Source organism: Aedes albopictus, chromosome 3, assembly GCF_035046485.1.
Source record: "Aedes albopictus strain Foshan chromosome 3, AalbF5, whole genome shotgun sequence".
Lineage (NCBI taxonomy): Eukaryota > Metazoa > Arthropoda > Insecta > Diptera > Culicidae > Aedes > Aedes albopictus.
Genome location: NC_085138.1, coordinates 254,690,285 through 254,716,958, shown reverse-complemented (window position 1 = coordinate 254,716,958; position 26,674 = coordinate 254,690,285). Strand labels below are relative to the sequence as shown.

The following is a 26,674-nucleotide window of genomic DNA, read 5'->3' as shown; positions in this document are numbered from 1 at the left end:
CATTTTTCTTTTGGTGCAAGCACCAAAGTCGCCGCTCTTTTCCTCTCATCGCGTTTGTCATTGCATCGGTTGTTCAGTGAGTGGCCGAGAAAAGTTTTGTAAATTTGCCGTGCAATTTTTGTGCTGAACCAACCGTAAATAGTGCGAAACCATGTCCAAGGAGGAGGAAACCGTCGAAACGGCGGACACCAATGAAAATTCGGTAAGTTGGGTGTAAAATCTGCGGAAAGTTTGGAGGAAGTTTCTCGGCTTCGATTTTACTGAGCGTCTTGGAGCGGGGGAGGAGAGGGACGCTTTATGTGGCGGCGGCTGCGGCGCTCTTTGTATCGGCTTGCGAAATTCGAACAAAATATTGACAGCTGATTGGTTTCCTGATTCTTGCAGAATGAATCCAACTCGGATACGACGTCGTCGCACACCAAGGAACCCGACTACGATGCTACGCTGGAAACGGACCGTGGCAAGCGGTTCGAGTTTCTGCTGAAGCAGACGGAGATTTTCGCTCATTTCATGCAAGCTGCACCGCCGAAGGGATCTACGAGTAGTCCACCGGCCAAGGCGAAGAGCAAGTCGAAGAAGGCTGACAAGGCCGAGAAGAAAACGGAGCCAGCGGCGAGCACAAGTGGCGATCCGGGAGAGTGAGTTTATTGTATTGTTATTGTTTATTATAATTCCGGAATCCCAATTTTTCGGGGATTCGATTATCAGGCGAAAAAGAGTTGCTGATCCTTGGGATTTTTCTATGAGTTTCTTCTGGGAATCAACCAGATATTGTCCTTTCAAAATCCTTAAGATTCGACGGGATTTTTTTAAGAAGTTCCATTGAAAATTGGGATTTCTTACGAAACTCTCCTATGGGAATTCTTTTAAGATTTTTTCAGGCCTTCCTTCTGGGATTTTCTACTTGCGATGATTCCTACTAAAGTTTTTTATTGACTACTATCAGGAGTTCTTTCTGAGATTCTTTAGAGTTTTCATATAGGTATCTTTCAAGAGCTCCAACACAAATATTCATCCAGGAATTCATTCTGGAATTCTCCAAGAGTTCCATCTGGAGTCCTTCAGGATATTCTTTTGGGAAAACCCTATAGATTGAATTCTTGCATTAATCCCCAGAAGAAATTCTGGGGCGAATCCCAGACTATACGTTTGTAGGAATCCTTAAAGAAACTTTTAATGGAATTCCTGAACAAGATCTTTTGGTGGAGGAATCATTAGAAGGAATCTGCGAAAGATTTGTTGAAAGAATTTTGGAATTTCTGGAAGAATTCCAGAAACAATTCCTACAATAATCTCCGACAAAAATTTCTGAAGTAATCCACAGAGAGAACATCGGTGACGGTGATCACAAAAAAGTTTGAAGAAAACGATGACACCAGATAACTAGGTTAATTCGGATGTTCCCAGGATAATCGAGTCCGGCTTTAGTGGACTTGTTATTATTCTTATACTTCCAGCTCATACGTGTTTCTAATCCTAGGTTTCTACCTGCAAACTCTCAACGGACGTGTTGATTTATCGGGGAACAGCCTTTGTGAGTTATTTCCCTTTGTAATATGTAACGTACACTGCCCCCACTCGCATAACAGTCCCATCTTTGCTTGGTTTCCTATTCATATGGGACATTTATGCGAGTGGGGGCAGTACAGTGCACTTAAGTAGGTCTGTATTTGAAGATAACTTTATTACAAATGAAAATGTTTCAAAGGTGTGACGTATTCTAAATTCTATCTGGACCACTATGGACGTTTGAACTCCTATACTCCTCCTAGACGAAATTGGTTAGTCCAACGATCTCTGCAAGCTTCATTGCCCTGATTGTGGGTCATGGCTTCCGTGGTTTCCGATGGACAGTAGACTCATTTGATGTTCCACTTCTGGATTTGATCTATCACAAAATGGATTTTCGTAGCGATGTGTTTCGTTCTTGAACAGGTCTTCTCTGTCTCGACCATCTTCAAGCAGCTTTGCTTGTCTTCATGGATAACAACATTTTTGGGAACTCCGTTTAATTCTCCCAGCCACTGTTTTTGCCATTATGGTTCTTGTACTGCTTCTGACAGTGCTATGAATTCTGCTTCTGCCGTTGACAAAGATGTCTGCTGCCTACATGACCAACCTATTGTTCTTCCGTTTATCTTCAATACACATCGAACGGCGATTTCCTATCTTTTCCTAGATCTGTTACATGTTTTCAGCCCAATATTGCCCAACTAATACGTTAATCATACTGTGTGCAGTATTCGTTATGAAGCTTCGTTATTTTTTACTGAATTTTCAGCTTGGTCAAGGACATAATTATAGCATGGTTTTTATTCATTAACGGGTGATCGGCAGTAGTTATGTACATGCATTACCATGCGTTCAGTTGCGTGACTTTTCATTTTTAAGCACTTTCGCTTCGCTTGCTTCCAATCTGCAGTATGTCCTAGAGTCGTGGTGTGCACAACTGCGGTGTTTTGGGTCACACCAAGTCGTTCTAAATGCCGATACAAGAATAATTGTAAAATAATGATAATAGGACATTTCAGCACCAACATTTCAAAAGGGCGTAACTGCATTTTGAAACAAACCCCTCTTTCACATCTGTAGATCGTATGTCAATGCCGCCATGCAAATCACCGCCAGTATAGGAAAGAAGAGCAATTTCTCTGTCTAGTAATGTTTGTGAATTCCGTGGGAAACTTAAAATATGACCCACAGATGTGAAAGAGTGGTTTGTTTCAAAATGCAGTTACGCCCTTTTGAAATGTTGGTGCCGATTTACTGATTTGACAAAAGAACAAATACCGAATGAACTGAACTTAAACAAAAAAAAACCTGAATTAATCCACCTATGGTGAACAGAACCCTTCTTACACTTATTAAAATTCTGGACGAACATTTGAAAAGGGCCTATCTGCTTTGCGTAAACAAACATGTTTTTGTCTCTGTAGGGCCCATCTGCATCCACCCACGCACATCAACACCCTTATCAGAAAGAGTGTTCTTCAAGCTATCTGTTAAGGGTGTTGATGTGCGTGGGTGGATGCAGATGGGCCCTACAGAGACAAAAACATGTGTTCGCGGTTCCGTCACGTAATAAAAAGAATTTATTTGGACTGTATTGATTATATTTATTTAGAGCACAAGTTTTCTTGTCTTGCTAATGTAACTAGCTCTTTTGTTCTGATATCAGAGCTCGCGCACACCCGATAAGCGGAAATCAAAGAATTCAAGGAAATATAACAACATCAAGAATGCCTGAGGGATGCGCAAATGGAAATACAAGTTAAAACAATATTAACCAAATCTTTTTCTTATTCACACTCAACATCCTCCCCCCGTTGAGCAGGTCTCAATCTTCATTCCCAGTCTCATTGTCCACGATGGGTAGAATGGCTATCTGTGTTGTTGGGCGGTCAAACGTTGCACCACTACTTGTACGAATCGTAACCACCCGGACCACACCGTCACTTCCAGGATAGGTGCGGATGATTCTGCCAAGTCTCCAGGTTTGTGGCGGCGTATTGTCCTCCTTCAAAATAATCAGCATACCGTCCTTGATTGGAGAAGGCGATCTGTTCCACTTTCCTCGTCTCTGCTGCTCTGTTATGTAGTCGTTAGACCACCGTCTCCAAAACGCCTGTTTATGTTTCTGCACGAGTTGGTATCTGGATAGTGTATTTTCCCGAAGTCCGTCATAGGATGGCTCTGCAACAGCGGTGAGTTCACGTCCAATAAGGAAGTGGGCTGGACTCAATGCCTGGTAGTCACAGGGATCATCTGTTTGCTGGCACAGAGGGCGCGAGTTTAAAATTGCCTCAATTTGCACCAACAGTGTGTTCATTTCCTCGTAGTTTAGGTACGCTTCCTTCAAAACACGATGCAAGTGATGTTTAACACTCTTAACCCCTGCTTCCCATAGACCGCCTTGGTGCGGTGCCTTCGGTGGGTTAAATTTCCAGTCGATGCCTCGGACTTGACAAAATTCGGAAATCTTCCTCTGCAGCAGTTGTGACGCCAGCATGTCGTACAAATCCTTAAGTTGGCGGTTTCCTCCAACGAAATTAGTGCCTCGATCTGATCGCATTTCCGACACGTTGCCTCGTCGTCCAACAAATCTATGCAGCGCAGCCAGAAACGCATCGGTCGATAGTGACGTCACTAGCTCAAGGTGCAACGCCTTTGTCGTCATGCATACGAACAGTGCGATGTATGCCTTTACGGGTGATTTCATTCGGCCTTGCTTCAGCAATAGTGGACCGGCGTAGTCCACTCCGGTCCTTGAAAAGGGAAGAGCTTCAGTCACGCGGCAACTCGGCAGATCCCCCATGAATTGTTGGATATCAGACGGTTTCACCCGGAAACACCGTACACATCTCTTCAGCACTCGATAGATTACTCTCTTGGCATTGATCGGCCAAAATCTACTTCGGATCACTGACAGGAGCCCGTTACGACCAACGTGTAAATTTTCCCGATGCAGTGTGTCGATCAGGATTTCTGTGAGATGTTGCCCTTCTGGTAGTATCAGTGGATGCTTCTGTTCACGAGGTAGGTCGGAATGACGAATGCGTCCACCGACTCTCAGCGTACGCTCAACCTTATCGAAGACTGGATTAAGATTCCGCAGCTTTCCTTTCACTGGATGTTCCTTGAGGATACAGCGAATTTCTTCTCCATACGACGCAAATTGGACTACTCTCACCACCAGCAGTTCCGCCTCCCGCAAATCAATCACGTTCAACACACCTTGGGCAGCATCCATTTATTACGTAACGCTAAAATCAACATTTTTCGGCCCCCCCCATCCCCCCTCCGTAACGCTTTTTTGTATGAAAACCTGAAAATTTTTGTATGGACCGTAGCGCTCGGCCATACTCCCCCCTCCCCCTCGAGCGTTACGTAATTTGTGGATGGCGCCTTGTCGCTTGTCTATCTTGGATCTACAGTTGTGTAGGAACCTTGCCACATATCCAAATGTTCTCTGCAGCTTCCTGTAATCACTGCACCGGTTTATAGCTTCTAAGGGTGCATTCGTCTTCTCGTCCACTGTAACCGTTAGTGTATCTATTTCCACACCATCATTTCCAATGTGATCCACGTCGTCCTCTTCGTTCTGTGGTAGAACTGCATCAACTCTGGTACGAAGGAATTCCGGACCACGCCACCACAGCGCACATTTCATCAGTTTCACAGGATACAAACCACGTGAGATATGGTCTGCCGGGTTCAGAGCTGTCGACACATGCCTCCATTCGAATCTTCCACTCAGTTGTTGAATCGCAGTAACCCGATTACGCACGAAGACAGGTGCATCAGGTTTTAAACGGTCGATCCACGCCAGCACAATCTTTGCATCGGTCCACAGCACCGTCGAGCTTATTTCCAACTGAATCGCATTCAACACCTTGGTTACCTGTTCCGCCAACAGCTTTGCTGCGCAGAGTTCAAGACGCGGGATGGTCATTTGCTCCAATTTCTCATCAGCATTCACTTGTCTGTTCAGCTCCTTCACGGGTGTAACTCGGGACTTGCCGCATAACAGACTCATCTCAGCAGTACCGTCTATTTTCAGGCACCGCAAATAGACACAGCAACCGTACGCCTTCATCGATGCATCCGCAAAGCCGTGTATTTCGTAGCTCATCACATTATTCACTGTTATACGTCTGGGGATTTTCAAATCACTTATTTCACACAACTCCGTCCGGAATCGTTGCCACGTCTCCAACACTTCTTCAGTGACCGGATCATCCCAGCCAACCTTCTCCATCCACAGCTGCTGCATTAACAGCTTCGCGATTATCACAGCTGGTCCGAGGTACCCGAGCGGGTCAAACAAACGGGCTATGTCGGACATGATCAGCCGCTTCGTAGGTGACTGCGTCGATGGCTTGATCGGCTCCACTCGAAACTCGAACACGTCGTTAACAGGATTCCATAACAAACCAAGCGTTTTTACAGTTTCACCTTCTTTGCAGGATTCGAAATTGAGCTCCTTGGCCTGACCTTCAGCAGGGATATTCTGCAAGAGCGCCGCGTCGTTCGCACACCATTTGTGCAATTGGAATCCGCCCCTTGACAGCATCTCGATCAAATCACTCTGAAGTTTCTGTGCCTTAATCAGGCTATCGGCGCCAGCGAGTGCGTCGTCCACATAGAAGCTGTTCAGTACCGTGTCACTCGCCTCAGGAAAGTCTTGTTGTTCATCCAACGCTAATTGATTTAGCGATCGTGTCGCCAAGAAAGGAGCTGCAGCGGTCCCATACGTCACTGTCGAAAGTTCAATCGTTTTCAGTGGCTGCTGACGGTCGTCTCTCCATACAATGGTTTGGTATTTTCGGTCATCTTCATGCACCATCACCTGCCGATACATTTTCGGAACGTCGGCGGTGAAGGCATATCGATGGCATCTAAAGCACAGTACTATATCGAATAAAGTACGCTGAACGGTAGGCCCAATCATCATAACGTCGTTGAGCGACAGGTTTGTCGAGCTCCGTGCCGATGCATCAAATACTACTCTTAATTTAGTAGTTGAGCTGTCTGGTTTTAGCACACAGTGGTGTGGCAGATAGAACACGCCTTCATCAACTTCGTCTACCACACGAGCGTGACCAAGTGAGATGTATTCTTCGATGAATGCCTTGTACTGCTGCTTCAAATCAGGATTTTTATCCAGCCTACGTTCAAGACCAAAAAATCTCTTCTCTGCTTGCTGTCTTGACTCTCCTAACTCCGCAACATTGGTACGAAACGGCAGTCGTACCACATACCGTCCGGATTCACTTCGGGCGTGGGTCCTTTGGAAGTGCTGCTCACAGTATGCTTGCAGACTGGCACGTAGATGGAAAATCTTGTTCGTCAATCGACCAGAACTGTCGCAATAATCTTGAAAGTTCTGATTCACCTGCTTGTGTTGGTTGTACATGGCACACACGGACTGTTCCCGTCGATTGGAATTCAGTTATACGTCCTGACACCAACCATCCCAAAGCACTTTCTTGCAGAATGGGCAGATCAGCAGCCATCGTTATTTTCCCACTTCGTAGTAAGCCGAAAAACACTTCTGCGCCAATCAGCAAATCGATTCGGCTGGGTTCATGGAAAGACGAATCTGCTAGCTTCACGTTCTCTGGTATCGGCCAACGTTCGGCATTCACTCTCTCAGACGGCAATGTCCCAGTCACTTTCGGCACCACCAGGTAATCCATGCTGAAGTCGTATTCCGTAGCTGTGGACTTGACCTGCGCGTGCACCTTGAACTTCACCACAGTCTTCATTCCATTTACGCCGACTACAGGAACATTTGCGGGCTTCTTTTCCAGGTTCAGCAGATCCGCAAAGCGCTGCGAGATAAAGTTGGCCATCGCACCCGAATCCAATAGTGCCCGACACTTCTGCTGGATTCCACAAGCGTCGATTACACTGACAATAGCAGTTGCCAGCAGAACCTGATTTTCCGTTTCGGTGGCGTTGCAGAGCAGAGAACAATTCGTTGACGCGGTTGACGCCGATTCTTTCTTGTCAACAGGGTTACTTGCAGCTGTGGCATCAATTGCCGTTTTCTGTATTGGTTTCTCGGGATCGATTTTGCTTTCCGGATGCATCAACGAATGGTGAGCTCGTGAGCATTCCGAACACTTTTTCTCCGCCTTGCAGTCTGCCGTGCGATGACCCCGTTTCAGGCAACGAAAGCAAAGTCCGAAATGCTTCGCCTTCCCGTAACGAGCGTTTACGTTCAGCTTCAAGAAAACATCGCACTTTTCTACCTGGTGTTCTCCAGTGCACAGTGCACATGTCTCGTTCTTTTTTCCAACGGTGGCTGTATGGATCTTCGTTGAAGCGGATGGAGTTTGTGTTCGAAACGTGTAGTTCGAACTACGAGTTTTCACAACTGGCTTGGCTCTTTCGCAACGCTCAAGTACTGCTTGCTGGTTCCTCAAGACGCTGATCATTTTTTTGTATTCTGGTAGTTGTCCGCGTGTGACGCTGGACTCCCACACCTTCCGGGTAGCCATGTCCAGTTTCGACGCAATTAGAGTTGTGATGATAGCTTCCGACAGGCTGTCCATTTTCAAGTTATGATACTCTAGAGAGCTCACACACTTCTCGATGTCATCCAACAGGCACTTCAGCTGGGCATACGACTCGTTCACAATCGGCTTCACATTCAGCAATCGCATGGTGGTGTCATTAATCAGGGCAGGAAGGTTTTCAAACTGCTGCGTCAATGAGTGCCAAGCTGCCTGGTAATCATTGTCCCTGATTATTTGCTGATCGATCGCTCCCTGTGCCTTTCCAATAAGCGCTTTGTCGAGGAAGTGCAATTTGGTTGCAGCGGAGTCGGCGGTACACTTATCAGCAATGTCGCAAAACATCTGTTTGAATTTAAACCAATTGTCGTAGCTACCGTCAAAGGTCGGAAGTGCTACTTGCTGCAATACGAGAGTAGGAGGAAATGCAATGGGCAGACCGGAAGAACTACCACCGGGTTGGAGACTACTTGTTTTCAACGCTGATGCAGAAGCATCTTCGGCAGCGGCTTGTGCAGCAACCGCAAGTGCTGCCTTTTCTTCATCCTCATAAGCTTGGAGCATCTCACACAAAGCGATGCGAGTGAACTCATACAATTCCTCAAATTCGATGAAGTTCGGCTCAAACTCCTCCTTTCTCGCAGGGTCAGAAAGGTAAATTCTGTTCTGAAACCCATTATATTCTTCGTACGCCGAATCAGTAGTCTTCAGGTACAATTTCAGCGCATGTACACTGAACTTTCTGTGGTCTAATTGTGCAGTTGTTATCGCTTCGCGGATCCGTGTCACCTTCGCTTCCGTCGTCTCCAAGCAGCGGGAGAGTGCATTCACATTTTCTGCCATCCTTGAACGTTCCTGTGCTGCCGTCTGCTTCTCCAATTGTTCACGAACCGACAATACCGGCGTGCCGTACCTCACGGCAGAAGGGCTTGATTTTCCGGTCGGAGTGAAGAACAGGTTCTTTTTCAAACCGGATCGCAATTGCATATTTTTCTTCTTCTTTTCAGTTTCTTATTCACTTTCTGCTTTCTTCATCGTTAGAGGTTATGTTCCTCCAGCATCAATTTTTCGGCACCGTACCGAATCACTAACTGCTTAGCTTGTGGACTCTCTCCTTCACTTCAGTTCTATACAGTTCAAGTTCGATTTTCCCCGTTCAACCGTCTCACAACACCTGCCGGAGGACTGCTCTTCAACGCAGGTTTCAGCATCCACTTCTCACGGCGGTCAGAGGAATCACTCGTTGCGGGCACTCTTCAATGTGTCCACAACGTCAAATTTCACTAAGGCGGTTCGGAAACCACCACAAAGTCCACAAACTAAGCGTTTCACTATTATTCCAGGCTTCAAATCTGGAATCACTCGAAATCTGTCGATTTTCATCGAAACCGCTTGCGTCCGGATGCGTCCATTTCGGAGCCGCAGCACACAAAAGTTGTCGAAATTATTTCACCCGGAGCATCCGTAATATCCAATCACTCGCGGTTTTATTATCGGGATCGAAGTGACCAAATTGTTCGCGGTTCCGTCACGTAATAAAAAGAATTTATTTGGACTGTATTGATTATATTTATTTAGAGCACAAGTTTTCTTGTCTTGCTAATGTAACTAGCTCTTTTGTTCTGATATCAGAGCTCGCGCACACCCGATAAGCGGAAATCAAAGAATTCAAGGAAATATAACAACATCAAGAATGCCTGAGGGGTGCGCAAATGGAAATACAAGTTAAAACAATATTAACCAAATCTTTTTCTTATTCACACTCAACAACATGTTTGTTTACAAAAAGCAGATAGGCCCTTTTCAAATGTTCGTCCAGAATTATTGTTGTATTATTCGTATTTACGATTGTGATTTTTGGTCATTCTAGAAAATATTGTGGTTGATTGCTTTCCATAATAGAATTATCGACCATGGGCTTAACTACTAGATTTTTTTTTGTCTCAAAAGCGTAAATTTTATTACTCCTTAGTACTCCTGGAAAGATATCTCGATCTCGGAAACAAAATGTCCAAACGGCATGAAATTTAATAGCATACTACTAGGATGCTGTAGCTTTCATTTGGTGCTGAGAGAACCTCAAATCGATTGACACACGGATGATTCATTTTGTCAAAGACCTCTTAAAAAGTCAAAGACCTGTTAAAAAGTTAAGTTGTATTACTCCAAAGTACTCCCCGAAAGATATCTCGGTTACAAAATGTCCAATCGGAATGAAATTCAAAAGCGTTCTTCTAGGATGCAGTAGCTTTCGTTTCGGGCCTTAAGAGCCCGAATCGGTTGATAGACGGCTGAGAAATTTATGGTGATACACTTTGTCAAAAATATCTAAAATAATTAAGTTGTACTACTCCCTAGCACTCTTTGAAAGATATCTAGGTAACCGAAAGTCCAATAAAAAAAAATCAATAGCGTTCTACTAGGATGTAGAAGCTTTCGTTTGGGGCCTTAAGAGAACTCAAATCGGTCAACAGACGGCTGAGAACCGTGAGTGACATTTTTTGTAACCTACATACACACACACACACACACACACATCACATACACGCACATACAGACATTTGCTCAATTCGTCGAGCTGAGTTGATTGGTATATGTGACTCGGCCCTGTGGGCCTCGGATCGAAAGTCGGTTTTCCAAGCGGTATTTATACCCTTCTTATGGGTGTAAGAAGGGTAAAAACACGGACACGTTTAGTAGGGTAATTCGCCAATTGTTGAATGGTTAGTACTGCCATTTTTGTTTTCGTTTGTTTTTCCGTGCATAATTCCACTTAAGTTGAAGAACATCCAGTGAACGTCTAGATCTACTCATTCCTTATACATATTTCCCATTGAATTTGTATTCTCTTAAATTCCATTTTCTATGGGAAGTCTGTAATTCAAATGTTGAACGCTTCCTTAACCCTAAAAGGGATACCTTCATGGCCTCAGTTTCGTCACCTCGCTGAGTGTGTTCCATCAAAGACGAGCTCTGAAAGGCGCCTGGGGTCCAATGGACCCAAGGTATCCCTTTTAGGGTTAAGCTAGGTCATCCTAATGTTGGACGGTTCTCGCTAATCGTTGAATGGTTCAAGCTTTGTTCGTAATTGATGACGTATAACCCGACATAAACCTATCATTGACCTGTTTTCAGCTTGGCCACCAAACCCAACATAGACCCAACAACAGTTATCCGATGTAGGTCCAACAGTGGTCCAACATTTGAAAAAAAAAATGACCCGACTTTGATCCGACATCCAAAAGTTTTTCACTCTGAGGGATTTTTTCCGGGTTTGTCGTGTTTTGTGCTCAGTTAGTCATTTGAGTGACAGTTCATTCAAATGACAAGAAATCACTCTGAAATCACTCATTTGAAGAGTGAGTGAGTTCTAGTGAATTGAAATCGTTTCAAACATGACTAGATGCAAAAATGACTGCAAAAATTTCATTAGAAGAAAAAAACAGCTAAAGAAAAGAACACCTATGAAAGCCCCTGAACACTCCTGGAAACCCATGGGACTTATTCAACTCCCTAGAACACCCCTGGAACGATCCTCCCGTAATCCCTTGAAAACTCGTGGTCGCTCCTGAGCCCTCCTGGAACGCCCTGAAATACTCCTGGGACCCCCTTAACACTCTGAATCCCTCTGGAACACCTCTGGAACGCCCTTGAAACCCATTGAAAACCCCTGGAACCTTCCTGAAGCCCTCTGGAACACTCCTGGCAACATCCCTGGAACGCCTTTGAAACCCCAGGAAATGCACAGTTAGGTAAAATCGGACAGTCATGCTGACATCGTAGTTTATACCAATGTTCAACACTGGTTCCTTCTATGTGTCCGGGACATGGATTTTTGCAATGGGGATAAACAAATGTTTTCCACTAGTGCGACTTCAGAGAAAATAGGTAGAGAAGCGAATAGTGTGAAGCCAAAAATACCTTATCTAACCGTCAAACTGGTATCCTATCGAACAAAATCAACAAACCTTGACGATTGCCGCATAAGTAAAGATAAGTATTGCATTCGTTTCAAACATATTTTCACCAAAGTTTCCAAATATCATGGATGACAGTGCAAACAACATTGATTTCTTGAAATAATGAAAATTGTTCCATTTTGGAACATCAGTTTGATAATGTCTAGTTAATAAAACAACAGTATAAATAGTTTTCAAATGCGGTATGCGAGATAGGCACTACCTTCGATGGGTGGATTAATCTGCTTTGCCGCAGTTGCCAGCATCTGAGCGATGAAATCAAAACAGAAAAAGTGTTGCCGTTCTGGCGGCTGTTCACTCTTCGCTTCTCTACCTATTTTCTCTGTGCGACTCATACTTTTGATGAGGCACCATACAGCAGCGACTCATACAATTTAGAGCACATTCATGCGCTAATTTGCCTGCGTAAGCGGGTATTGGTTGCATATACTTTGGATGTGGTTTGGCACATGGATATTTGCCAATAAGTATGAGGCAATTTTCCTGAGTGAACAATAGGACCCTAGATGTATAATGATAAGAAAAATATTTTTTTTTCAAATGTAATTACGATTAAAATGTGATTTTAAACAATGTTAAACTGTTAAGGACATCCTTCCAGATCTTGTAACTATCGTGTGACTTTGATATTTGCGGTGGATTTGCCAGCAAAGCATATTTCGTAACAGCAATTTCTTAAAATTAATCTTAAAAATTTTGCAGTTTTCGTGTGTTTAGCGGTACAAAATTTTCAATGAATATTTCTGACGGAAAATGTGTATAATTTGGAGCAATATCGTGACACACATGTATACGCAACTACATCATACGTTTACGTTGAGCAAAAATTATTTAAGTAAGATTTATGATAAAATTTTCAGAACACCGCTAGCAATCATGGTTTCCCATAGCGCAAATAATCATGGTTACAGGTCGCACGCCCTGGTAAAGTGTGGAACGTTTTGATGGCTGTGATCCCTGACCATCATGCAATCAAAATCACAGGGATACTCAAGTGACCAGACCATACTGTTGGGTTGTGGGGGTTGCGTGTGTGGGGTGTATATATTGATAGGCATTGCTATTGGGAAAAAAAAATCTTCATTCATTCTATGTGTCTGGGACATGGATTTTTGCAATGGGGGTAAACAAATGTTTTCCACTAGTGCGACTCATACTTTTGATGAGGCACCATACAGCAGCGACTCATACAATTTAGTGCACATACTATTCATGTGCTAATTTGCCTGCGTAAGCGGATATTGGTTGCATATACTTTGGATGTGGTTTGGCACATGGATATTTGCCAATAAGTATGAGGCAATTTTCCTGAGTGTATGGATCGTTAGGGCTGAGTAGGAGCGGGGAATGGATCTACACGGAACTACAAATCAACCCAAATTTAAGTTCTTTTGACGCAATCCCGCACCTCCGTGGAATTACTCAAATTTGCGTCAAACAGCGATAGTGGTCACTAGGTAAATCTCATTTGATCGCTGCAAAAATTTTCACCCAGCGGAGGCCTTATTTGACGCAAATTTGGGTTTAGTCAAGATAACCCAAATTTGGGTGAGGGAGAAAACAACCCAATGCTGAGTAAAACTATAAACTGTTTAGCCAAATTTGAGTTTTTAGAACTTATTCTTTGGGTTTAAATATTTTTCAGTGTACGATTGCTTAATTGCGATTATACCTACTCGTATAGTCGTGGTTCAACAGTGGTGGCGCCGCTTTTCACTTGTGTTCGGTCTAGGTGGTTTGTTTAGGCGGTGCGGGTAGGTCTGTATGTACTTCGTACGTGCAGTGCGTACGGCTTCAGCATTGTGGTTACCTGGGTAGTGTAGGATAATTGGGTTTGGGAGTGCTCATTGTTGGCGGTTGTGTTGGCGACGATTTCTTCAGCTTTATAATCTCATTTATACCACGCACAAACTTTGGGAAGAGGGACTGCTTTGTAATGCAAGAGAGGGATTTAAACTCTGTGTTACGGGTTGGGTGAGATCAAGCAGATAGAAGCAACCCAGGTGACCGTGCGGCTCGGGTCGTGATGGATGCATGAGTGCAGTGTGTGTGGGGTGCGCTGCCCTGTGGGTACAGTTGAGTCCGGGTTGGAGTGGAAAGAGACCCTTCTCTACCCTAGATCGGTTTCGGTTGTACGGGCGGGGTAGTGTTTGTCTTATTTGTGACGTGTTGTGCGTAATTTGCGGCCCGAGCTGCGTGGTTACTTGGGAAGTATTGTGCTCTGTAATCTAGATTTTGGTTTTAAGGTAAAGCTATGGCTGGGATGTGCCTCGGATTTGTTGGGCGCAGGTCGGGAGAGTTGGTGGCGGTTTGTGCTGGAGGGTTTGCTCGATTGATTATTCACTGGTGGTGGCCAGTCGATCGACTGTTCGCACAGCCTGTCATTTGGTTCTTGGGGTTTATCTCGAGGTTGGGGGCGTTGCTTCATTGTATCTTCGCCTTAATACTAATATTCAAGGTTGCAACCATTCATTTGCAAAGATTTACATTCATTTGCTATTATCTCAGTTCAGAAGCATGCTATCGAAAAACAATGTATGGATGAATTTATGGAGTTTTATGGAGATTTTATGTATGGAGTTTTATCTGAAAGTTTGCCGAATAACATTGGGGTCGCACACGCATTCCAAAGTCGTGAGCGAGCTGTGAAGGCAACTTTCCACAGCGTGAATGAAATTTACATTCACCGCGTGGAGAGTTGCCTTCACAGCTCGCTCACGACTTTGGTATACGTTTGCGACCCCAATGTTATTCGGCAGACTTTCAGATAAAACTACAAGGTTAAATTCATCCATACATTGTTTTTCGATAGCATGCTTCTGAACTGAGATAATAGCAAATGAATGTAAATCTTTGCAAATGAATGGTCGCAACCTTGCTAATATTCCTTGCTTAACCGGTAAGCCAGGCTTACCCATACAGTTAAACCTGGCTTAACGCTTAAGCCAGGGTGAAGAAATCGCCCCTAACTGGTTATTATGTACAGGCGCTTAACTCATTCTATTTCATAGATTGCCAGATTTAAGGGTAATGATTCAATAGGGTGTTAGCAATCAGAGTGGATTAGAACGAGTTGGCGCCTACAATACACCAACACTAACACACATACACTAATACTTACACGCACACATGCACCTACAACTAGCTGTAAAAGACCAGTGGGCGGGACAATAGTGCCTACCCAACAGTTGTAGGTGGGGTGTTTGGCTTAGCTACATGACTTGGTCCGGCAAGCCCATAAACATCAATTGGTAGACGTATTGCCTAGTGAAAAGACAACGCAGATGTGCGAAAGCCAGAGGATGCGTTGATAATAGCAGAATAGCAGAATAGAACAGCAGAATAGCAGAAGATTTATAATAAAATTTTCATAAACATGTTCAACATTTGGTTTTGGGTAGTGTTCAACAATTGGCGAATTACCCTACTTCCAATGAGCTGTTCGCTGTTTTAATCCTTCAGGACGCATGCTGTTGGAAAAGTACAACACTATCAAAAAATTTCGCTCGTCGTATATACAAGGTGAATATATGACGAAGCCACAGCCAAAATTGTCAAAAGCACAAATCTGAAGAACCATTGGACGGTTTGCTCTGAAAAGTTGATCGATTGGTCACCACCAGCGGGTAACCAATCGATCAATTTTTCAGCGCAAACCGATACGTGATTCTTCAGATTTGTGCTCTTGAAAATTCGGGCTGTGGCTTCGTCATATCTTCACCTTAATACTGAATCGCATAGAAATTCTAACATGTTTTTTTTTCTTACCTTTCTGCAGCCATCGTCATCGAAAGACGGAACAGGAGGAAGATGAAGAACTGCTGGCGGAAACGAACACCAAGGCGAAAACGGTGTTCCGTTTTGAGGCATCGCCGCCGTACATCAAGACCGGAGAGATGCGAGACTATCAAGTGAGGGGTCTGAACTGGATGATTTCCTTGTACGAGAACGGCATCAACGGAATCCTGGCCGACGAGATGGGTCTGGGAAAGACGTTGCAAACGATTTCGTTGCTGGGCTATTTGAAGAACTTCCGGAACAATCCGGGACCGCACATTGTGATCGTGCCCAAGTCGACGCTACAGAACTGGGTTAACGAGTTCGGGCGGTGGTGTCCTTCGTTGAAGGCGGTCTGTTTGATCGGTGACCAGGAGACTAGGAATGCGTTCATCCGGGACGTGCTGATGCCTGGGGAGTGGGATGTTTGTATCACGTCGTATGAAATGTGTATTAGAGAGAAGGCCGTCTTCAAGAAGTTCAACTGGAGATACATGGTGATTGACGAGGCCCATCGTATCAAGAACGAAAAGTCGAAACTTTCGGAAATCTTGAGAGAGTTCAAGACGGCCAATCGTTTGCTGTTGACCGGTACGCCGCTGCAGAACAATTTGCATGAGTTGTGGGCTTTGTTGAACTTCTTGCTTCCGGACATTTTCAACAGCGCTGACGATTTCGATTCTTGGTTCGATGCGAACGAGTGCATCGGAGACAACAAGCTAATCGAACGTTTGCACGCCGTTCTGAAGCCTTTCCTGCTGCGTCGGTTGAAATCGGAAGTGGAGAAGAGACTACTCCCGAAGAAAGAAGTGAAAATCTTCGTCGGTCTTTCCAAGATGCAGCGCGAATGGTACACGAAAATCCTTATGAAGGACATTGATATCGTGAACGGAGCCGGCAAGATGGAGAAGATGCGTCTGCAGAACATTCTGATGCAGCTGCGGAAGTGTACCAACCACCCGTATTTGTTCGATGGAGCTGAACCTGGTCCACCGTACACAACGGATTACCACCTTTTGGAAAACAGCGGAAAGATGGTCGTTTTGGACAAGCTGCTGCTAAAACTGCAAGAGCAAGGCTCCCGGGTGTTGGTCTTCAGTCAGATGACACGTATGTTGGACATCCTGGAAGATTACTGCTACTGGCGTGGGTACCACTACTGTCGTCTGGATGGTCAAACGCCGCACGAGGATCGTACGAAGATGATCGATGAGTACAATGCGGAGAACAGTACCAAGTTTATCTTCATGTTGTCGACCCGTGCTGGAGGGTTGGGTATCAATTTGGCTACTGCCGACGTGGTCATCATCTACGATTCGGATTGGAATCCACAGATGGATTTGCAGGCTATGGATCGTGCTCATCGTATCGGTCAGAAGAAGCAGGTGAGTGTTTTACACATAGTATCAGAAATATTGATTTTAACCCTAGTAATATATTAGGGTCAACTTGACCCAGACAGGCACGCTGAACATGCACTACGCCATCGTGGTGCGAAAAACCTTACATCCTAGGAGGGTTAAGCAGTGAGTTTTTTCTGCAAAAGTTTTTCCAGAGACTTCTTCCAAAGAGTTTTACGCGATTCCTCTTGGACTTCCTCCCGGAATTCCTTTTGGAGGTCTTAAGGAAATTTCCAGGAATTTTCCTAATATTTCGTCACGGGATTACTCCAAGATTTCTTGCTCCAGTTTTTCCCAAAATTCCTTCTAAAGCTCCGCTGATTTCCTCACTAGGTCTTTCGCGAAGTTTTACAAGATGCCTCCCAGATTTCTTTCGATATTTTTCCGAGAATGTCTTGAATAAAATGAATTTCGTAGGTTACCCTGTAAATATTCTTAGAAAAACCCCTCGAACTCCGGAACTACAGTTTGAAAAATTCCAAAAGGAACATCCACAATTGCCGGATTATGTCCGATAGAGATTCCAAAAAGAACTCTCTCGGGAAAATCGCTAAAAATGTCAGGAAATCACTGCAAGAAACCTGGAACCGACTACGTAGAAAAGCTTAAAAACGCTCTGAAAGAAATCGCGGGCTCTATATCTTGTATAGGAAACTATACAGGAAGTACTTCGGAAGAAATCTCGTAAGGGACTCTGGGAGCAATACTGGGAAAACCACTGACACAAATCTCGGGAGGAACTTTTACAAAAAGTTAATGAAAACTTATAAAGAAATGCTTGGAGGAACTCTAATAGAGAAACTTTGGGGAAAATCCAGAAGAAGTGCTGGGGAAATTTGATCCGGAAGGAATCGCGAAAATTCAATCAAGAGGAATCCCGAGAGAAATTCTCAGAGAAATTCCGTGACAATATCTGAGAATCTGAGGAGCTTCTGCCAGGTTTTTCACAGTTTTTTTTTCCTGGATATCATAGATATTTGGCATAACGGTCATAATGCATAATTCAAATGCATCTTTCTTTTTTATGCCAAATGTCTATATGCCAAGTAACCTTATGCCAAATGATCATATGACAACACAGACCCGTAGTAAACTTAGTGGACTTAAATATAGCTACTACAAGTACCTAGCACAATTCATTACATTTTACGCATAGGAGCTGACTAAAACAACTGTTTTATATACTTTTCTTGACATGTCTTAGGTCCGCGTATTCCGTCTCATCACCGAGAACACCGTCGAGGAGAAGATCGTCGAACGGGCCGAAATCAAGCTCAAGCTGGACAAGTTGGTCATCCAGCAAGGTCGCCTCGTAGATAACAAAACCAATCAACTGAACAAAGATGAAATGCTGAACATCATTCGCTTCGGCGCCAACCACGTGTTCCAGTCCAAGGACTCCGAAATCACCGACGATGACATTGACCGTATCCTCCAGAAGGGCGAGGAGAAAACCGCCGAGCAAACGGCCAAGTTGGACAAAATGGGCGAATCTTCACTGCGCAGCTTCACGCTAGACACGGAGAATCTCGAGAACCGTTCGGTGTACCAGTTCGAAGGCGAAGATTATCGTGAGAAGCAGAAACTGCACGCCCTCGGATCTTGGATCGAACCTCCGAAGCGTGAGCGAAAGGCCAACTATGCCGTTGATGCTTACTTCAAGGAAGCTCTTCGAGTGGCCGAGCCCAAAGCCCCTAAAGCTCCCCGACCACCGAAGCAACCGATCGTCCAGGACTTCCAATTCTTCCCGCCGAGGTTGTTCGAGCTGTTGGACCAGGAAATCTACCACTACCGTAAAACTGTCAACTACAAGGTCCCGAAGAATCCCGATCTGGGACCGGAGGCGAACAAAGTCCAACGGGAAGAACAGCGCAAAATCGACGAAGCGGAACCGCTGAGCGATGACGAACTCGTCGAGAAGGAATCTCTCCTGACCCAGGGCTTCACCAACTGGAACAAACGGGACTTCAATCAGTTCATCAAGGCGAACGAAAAGTTCGGTCGCGATGACATCGAGAACATTGCCAAGGAGGTTGAGGGAAAAACCCCGGAGGAAGTGATGGAGTACAGTGCGGTGTTTTGGGAACGGTGCCACGAGCTGCAGGACATTGAACGACTTATGGCGCAGATCGAGCGAGGCGAAGCGAAGATTCAACGCCGGGCTTCGATCAAGAAGGCTCTGGATAGTAAGGTAAGTGTGTGTACGGTTACGATTGTATGTATTTGTAGACTGGCTCAAAATCCATGAATTCTCGAAATCGAAACTTTGAAGGAGTTCCTCAGCGTATGTTTTTGGTCTTCTATGTTTCTTTTAGTTGCGAAGTTTCAAAATCAATCGGAACTTTAGCCTTGACCTCGAGCCTGGGTAAATTGTAATTTTTCTAATTAGGTACCGATATTGATTGTCATTCAATAATTGACAGACAACCCCAGCTTCATACTGCCAAGAAAACTACCTCTAGTTTCTTTAATAATTTTGATTTTTCATGTGTTTTCAAACAGCACAACTATTATGTCAAATGGCATTATGCGAAATAGGGCCTTCCCCTCCTAGACTAGCGCAGTCTTGTTCCACGTGTCACCTACTGTGGCATAAGATCATCGCATACCGTTCCGATCCATTCGTTCTCGTGATACAGCTATCATGTGTTACTTCAATTAACTCTTTTCTGTTGTGGATTAGTTTTTCTTTTGGTGTTACTATTATGTAACTAATACTAATGTAACATCAGCTCAGGTCCTTTGTTGTTAAGGTTAAGATAAGATTGATTAACATATAGATTTTTAGTTACTTTTGTGTAATGTTCCTTACAATTCTCCCCTTCACAGATGTGTCGCTATCGGGCTCCATTCCACCAGCTACGTATCGCGTACGGTAACAACAAGGGTAAAAACTACACCGAAGAGGAGGACCGCTTCCTGGTATGCATGCTGCACAAGTTGGGCTTCGATAAGGAAAACGTCTACGAAGAGCTCCGGACGGCGGTTCGATCGGCTCCGCAGTTCCGTTTCGATTGGTTCCTCAAGTCGCGGACAGCGCTGGAACTGCAACGTCGTTGCAACACCCTCATTACGTTGATCGAGCGCGAAAATCAAGAACTGGAAGAGAAGGAACGGCAGGAGAAGAAGAAAAAGACCGCCACGACCGGCGGAACGCAAAAACCGGCCGCAGGAAAGCGTAAGGCAGAAACCGCCACGACACCCAGCGATAAGAACAGCAAGAAAAAGAAGAAGACCTAAAGCTACTTAGAGTGGTACTATTTTAAGTAACAATGACAAGCAAACATTCTTAGATTTATGAAATTTTTTAGTTTGATTTGAATCAAAGGAAAATCATGATAAACAAATTATTTTTAAGGTGTCCATTTTTTATACATCAGCATCGAGAATTAGTAACGTTTTCAGCAGTGATTAATTTATTATCTTGAGTATTACATACTACAGCTGCATCTTTTCAACTGCGGTTGGTGGTATTACACTGATCGTCAGTTGGATCGAAAAGCACGTAAGAATCAATGTCCTACTACTATTCTACAAATATGAAACTCAACGCAAGAAATACAATTAGCACCCACTAGTTCTGTGGTATCAACATAGGTAATATATCTAATTGCATATTTTTGAAAGAAATGCTTCGAAAAGGGTATATACAATATATATAAGGTGCTATTTTTGTCAACTAAGTCAACCTCATACCAATTAAACTGAATTTTTGCACACGGCTTTTCACATTGGGCATTAGACTGGGTCAACAAAGTCGATTTTTTGGAACAAAACTTTTTCGATTCCTTTTAGCGTCCATAATAACTGCGATTGGTTGCGTCCCCTTATTCCGCATTGCGCTAAAATTTGGCATTATCACATTTTTCAAAAAAGTTAAAAAAAATGTGTCTATAACCCCCTGCCCTTTGGTTTGGGCAGCGTCCTGCCAACTTGGTCGAGGCAGGATTCTTGGGAGAACAAGTCAGGCCAAACATTTCAATAGGTCCTGTCTGCATTTGAGAGACTCTCTTTGTTCACTTTCTCTTTCAATTATTGCAATGTAATGGTACACTTTTCCACTATTTTTGCAGTACAAATCAAAAGACTATTGTTTTGAGCATCTTTGAATGCAAGGAGACAATCATAATACAAATAAACAGCTGAGATATAACGAGATAACAAATAAACAGCTGAGATTTAACGAAAGAGAGGGAAACCAAAGAGAGCCTCTCTTCTGCAGATAGGACCTTTAGACATGTTTGGCCTGAAGTAAGGGGTTGTTGAAAGACTATGTAATGGTATTTATTTTGAGTAAATAAAATCTAATCTTTCCCAAGCATGTTACGTAAAATTTGAACAGCTTCTCCAACGCTGATATTCTAAAGGACTAGAATGATGCATTGAGCTTGTAGTGATCTCTTGAAGATGGGATGTAAATCATTAACTCGCGATCGCGTGTTTTTGTACTTTATGGAAAAAGTACATTACATAAACGAACGATTTAAAAAAAATCCGATATGTTACATAATTTAATGATTTGCTATCCATGTCCGTGGAGCCATTCTGAATAGCCATTGAGTGAATTTTTTTTTCCTGTTCGGGTTTGTCACTGCGACCAGTTTTTAGATCTATTGTGACATTACCCGTATCCTTAGTGTAGTGCATGTCGCATTACTCAATTGCCATTGAGGGGCAAAAAGTATCGATTTTGATACAGTTTTTGTTTTGTTTTCTTAGAAAACAAAACAAGAGTACTGTTATTGGCCATGCATCGGAAACCTAGCATCACCCTTGTTTTACTGCTAAATTCTCCCCAGTAGGAAGTTTCCCAAGTAACATTTTTAGTTTTCTTATAGTTCAGAAGCTGTTGTTACAATCAAACTGATAAAACTCATTTTAAACCTTAGTAATCCTAACAGCTCTAATAAACCCGTGATAAAACCCTATAAAGCCCAAAAGGGCCCACCCTACAGGAGGTTGTTAGAACCATTCCTTAAGACCTTTTTCAAGCTACTAAATATTGTGGCATATTCTTGTAGTCTACTATACAGCTTTGTTAAGATCTGTTGTGTAGGTTGCAAAAAGATCAACAAGCCGTAACAGAGTTCGAAAAATATCTTGAATGAACGATTAAAACCAATAATTAAAATCAATCTGAAACTAAAATCATCAAATATATTTGATTGGATTTCAAGAAAATAATGATAAAAAAAAACAAAATTATGTCGGTCAGCCGTGTCAATTATATGCCGTTGCAAATTTATATGAAGCAAAACTCTGTTTCCATGACATAGAAACTCATGCCATAAAAAGTTTACCGGTATAATGTAATAAATTGCTGATAAATGAGATGAAGCGCCATGCCAATTTGCAGTTTTTGTTATACTTAAAATAACAATTTTAGTTCCGCTTACAAAATTATACATCCCAAATCCACCCAAACATCAATATGGCGTACACAATTTGCAAGCAGGAGTAGAAAATCGTGAGAAAAGTATGGATACCGTCAAGTTAAATCCTCCTGGATTTATTTGAGACTGCTTAAGATTAGTTAGCGTATAAGTAACATGTTCTAGAGCTGCTATTCTTCATGAATACGGAACATACGGCTTGCATACACCTATTTATTCTTAACGCATATTTATAAGTGCTACTCAAACACTGTTAGGTTTTAAGAAGAAGTGGGTTCAGGCTGAATGCTCTTAAGAACTCACCGCTTGAACGAGAGCCATAAAAATGTAAACAAACTGCAAAATTTGTATATTCGTCAGATTATTAGTAGTGTTTTGTGATTTTTCGAGGCGTTTTTGTCTGCTCGTGTGTATGGTAAGTTATTTAATGATAATTAATCTTATACCGGCTGTTTCTGTGTACAAATAAAAGTCAATTTTATGTACTACTGCGATGTCTGACCTAGAGCAAAAGATGCAATTCCCACCAGTGCCGCCACTCATCAGTTGCCTCGGAAATCCCGGCTACAATCGGAAGCCTAGCTAGAAAAAATAAGCCTGCCCGAGGTTTTTTAATCAGTTTGACATCAAATCGAATGAAAAATAATTATGCCTGCTTAATTACTTTTACATTTGCTAGCATCAAATCTGTTGATCAAAATAAGATCACATTGCAATAACACTCCTAAACCAGCTTTAATGCTTCCAGTGGTTGTTCCGAAAAGGTTTAACATTATTTTATCACAACTTTATGCAATCTATCAGGTTTTTAGACCGATAAGATATGACAGGCATGCGACTTTGAAGGAAGTTTTAGGTTCAAGTTTTAAGACACACTTAACAGTTCTCTTACAATAAAGTTTTTGCTTGACAAAAAGACTAACAGATAAGTTTTATTCTATGGACGTATAGATATCTACAAATTGTTTTTAAGTTGCTTGTGTCGTTAAAGCTTCATGACAATAAGAACTGCTTCATTAAACCTAAACAGGTTTATCAAATACATGATAAAACCTCAATAAATAATGTCTAAGAGCAGAAAGCATAGAAATTGTTACTTGGGTTAGGACCCGGGTTTTAACATTAGCAGCAATATCATTCCAATAATGGAACATGTGCTCAGTAATATGGATTCTAGTATGTTCCTTGCGTACTAGCACTTTCCAGTCTTCGAAGAGTTAGTACATACATGGATCCCTAACCCAATTTGATTTCCTTTGCATTGAGTTTAGCCTCAGATGGTGAGGTTTTTAACTACAGGGGATGGCCAAAATGTTTGGGATAGGCAACTTTTTTTCTCTCACAAAAAAATTCAACATGCTATAACTTTTCGTAGAGTGCATCAAAAAATCTCAAATTTTGACTGTTTATCAACCTGTTATATGTGCATCATTGGTACAAATTTGTGCTCGATTGATTGAATTTTCGCAAAGTTATAACCGTTCGAGTAAAACACTATTTTTTAGACAACTCATTTTTGAGCTGTCATATCTCGGAAACCAGTGAACCGAATTCAATAAAATTTTGACCGTTCACTAACAATATACAGATGCTTTACAAACTATTAAAACATAGATAGTTTTTGAACGTTGAAAAAAGTTATCATGGATTGACACTTTTTGGATTTTTCTCGAAAAAAGGTTATTTTTTTACGTCAATGTCAATAAATTTTAGTGTTGATGTCCAAAGATTTTCCACTTCTGTTCTCAAGTTATCTCTAATCAGATATATTAGAGCCTATTTAGATTGAAGAAAGAACACATTTAGCAATTGTTGTATGGTATTGTAAATTTGACTTATTTTCCTCTATATGGGTAAAAATTTCAACCCGATATAACTTAATTCGTCGTGAGAAAATATTACATTTTATAACGTTGTATTAAGTATCAATATATTGTTCATAAACGCTAAAAAATTCATTCAATTCGGTTCACTGGTTTCCGAGATATGACAGCTCAAAAATGAGTTGTCTAAAAAATAGTGTTTTACCCGAACGGTTCTAACTTTACGAAAAATTATTCAATCGAGCCCAATTTTGTACCAATCATGCACATATAACAGGTTGATAAACAGTCAAAATTTGAGATTTTTTGATGCACTCTATGAAAAGTTACAGCATGTTGATTTTTTTGCCAGAAAAAAAAGTTGCCTATCCCAAACATTTTGGCCACCCCCTGTATATGCAAAGTAAAGTTGGTAAACTCAGTTTTATTCAAAAACTGGAAGTCACCAAAACACCAGTAGTAGGACTAAATGCTATAACTCCTTGAATTACAAGAACACATATTCCAAAATTGAAAAATAGGACGACACTAGATTTCGGTTTGGTAGATCTATCACCGCAACGCAACCCAAAAAAGCGATCTACCCACGCTACGGGCTCCATTAAAGATCGAGCATCTTTTAAACCCCTCAACCATTCATCCCTCAGCACGGGTCGCCTGACACCTTGGATTGGGGTTACCTGTTTGGTGGACTTTTACCCCCGGAACAGGTGGTCCGTAGTGCTATTCTAAGCCGGCAGCTACACGGGCAATTGAGTGAATACACTGGATTATTATTTATTTTCATCTTGCAAGCCGACTAACCATATTAAAACTAAACCCAGTGTATCACCACAACCTCCCAAACTAATGTACCATCAAATAACAACTATTAATCATATCCTTTCCTTCCCTTCTTTTCGTTTCCCTATATCTTCCTTTTACATGAGCAAAATAACTACTTCAAGTAATTCTATCACCATACGCCCACACATAAGCCGAAAGTGAAGGCAAAACACCTTTCACCATAAACAGTGGAATCGAATGAAGAGGATTCGTGAGTAAAACACCATGAAAACACCTAAAGTAAGAACATAACTATTCTGTTTCCAACGTGTGATTAACCATCAAATATATTCACTGGTCACGTGTAAGACGTATTTTTGATGCCGAAACGTCGCGACAGAAATGGTTCACTACTTGACTAGGTGGACAACGTGACAGGTTCTATACGCTGACGTTTTCAATGTAGTTGGCATTAACTACATGTGTATATAGGTAAATAGCGTGAGAGTAGGAAATTTTTGTATAGACATGACCGATGCTGAGAATCAGAGGGGCTTTTTTCCCTTAGGTGTATTTATCACAAGTCTAAGCCCTGCCAAGGACTGTGGACGCTAAGACAAATTTAATAACAGTTGAGGCTTTTGTGTTAATAATAAAATTACTGCAATAGGTTAAGTCTAATACCCAAGAAGATTATAAAGGAAATTACTATTTTAAAATAAGTTTAAAAATTTCTTATTTTTATAGGTTCTGTTTACTAAGACGCCTTGCATCCAGTCGACCGGAAATGTCGCGGTTTCCAATGTTGCAGAATAATTAATGTCGCAGTTGTGCAGATACTATGGGGTTAGCTTTGAGTATCTCAGCTGATATGCGATCGATCCCCGGGGTTCTGTTCGATTTCGTGCTACGAATTACTGTCTCTATCTCTTGAATTGATGGAGCTTCTGTGTTGACACGGGTAATGCATCGGACCCTTGGTGAATCATGCTGAGGTGTTTATGGCGTGGCCGATTCTTGGAAAAGGTTTCCAAAATGCTCAAACCGCAGCGTTTCAACTGGCCAGCCGGGTCGGTCAGTACCTGTCCAGACTTGTCTTTTACGGGCATCGTAGCATTCACCTTAGTCCCACTAAGCCGAGGTGGAACATCGTAGACGGTGACGAATGTCTCCGGTTCCTCGTGTTTTCGCTCGCTCTACCACAGCTTTGGCGTTCCTTTGCTCCTTTATCTTCCACCAGGTATCATCTGTGATCCATTGCTTTTTCCGGATGTGTAGCTCACCCCAATATTCTCGCCGGTGGCGATGAAGGTGTTCTTGTCTTGCATTTCGGCAGCATCGGTTGGCGCGTGACATTGGATCATGGTAATTAAAATAATTATGGTTCCGAACCCGTGTTTTGAATCTGGCTACAATTTGTTATCCTCTCTTTAGGTTCCCACTTCAAGAGCGCAGCGTAAGTTGAGCAGGGAACCAACTCCACGGTGGCGAGGAGCGTGTTCACCTCGTATGTAG

General features: G+C 42.7%; 1 protein-coding gene across 1 annotated transcript; it reads left to right on the top strand.

Annotated features, from left to right (window-relative positions):
- LOC109422324 (chromatin-remodeling complex ATPase chain Iswi) lies at positions 1–20,774 on the top strand. Its single transcript, XM_019697013.3, has 5 exons — positions 1–202; positions 385–638; positions 15,780–17,163; positions 18,383–19,369; positions 20,008–20,774. Exons 1-5 carry the CDS (start codon positions 152–154, stop codon positions 20,416–20,418), a joined length of 3,087 nt encoding a protein of 1,028 aa, XP_019552558.1. The 5' UTR covers positions 1–151; the 3' UTR covers positions 20,419–20,774.
- Positions 20,775–26,674: the final 5,900 nt, after the last annotated feature.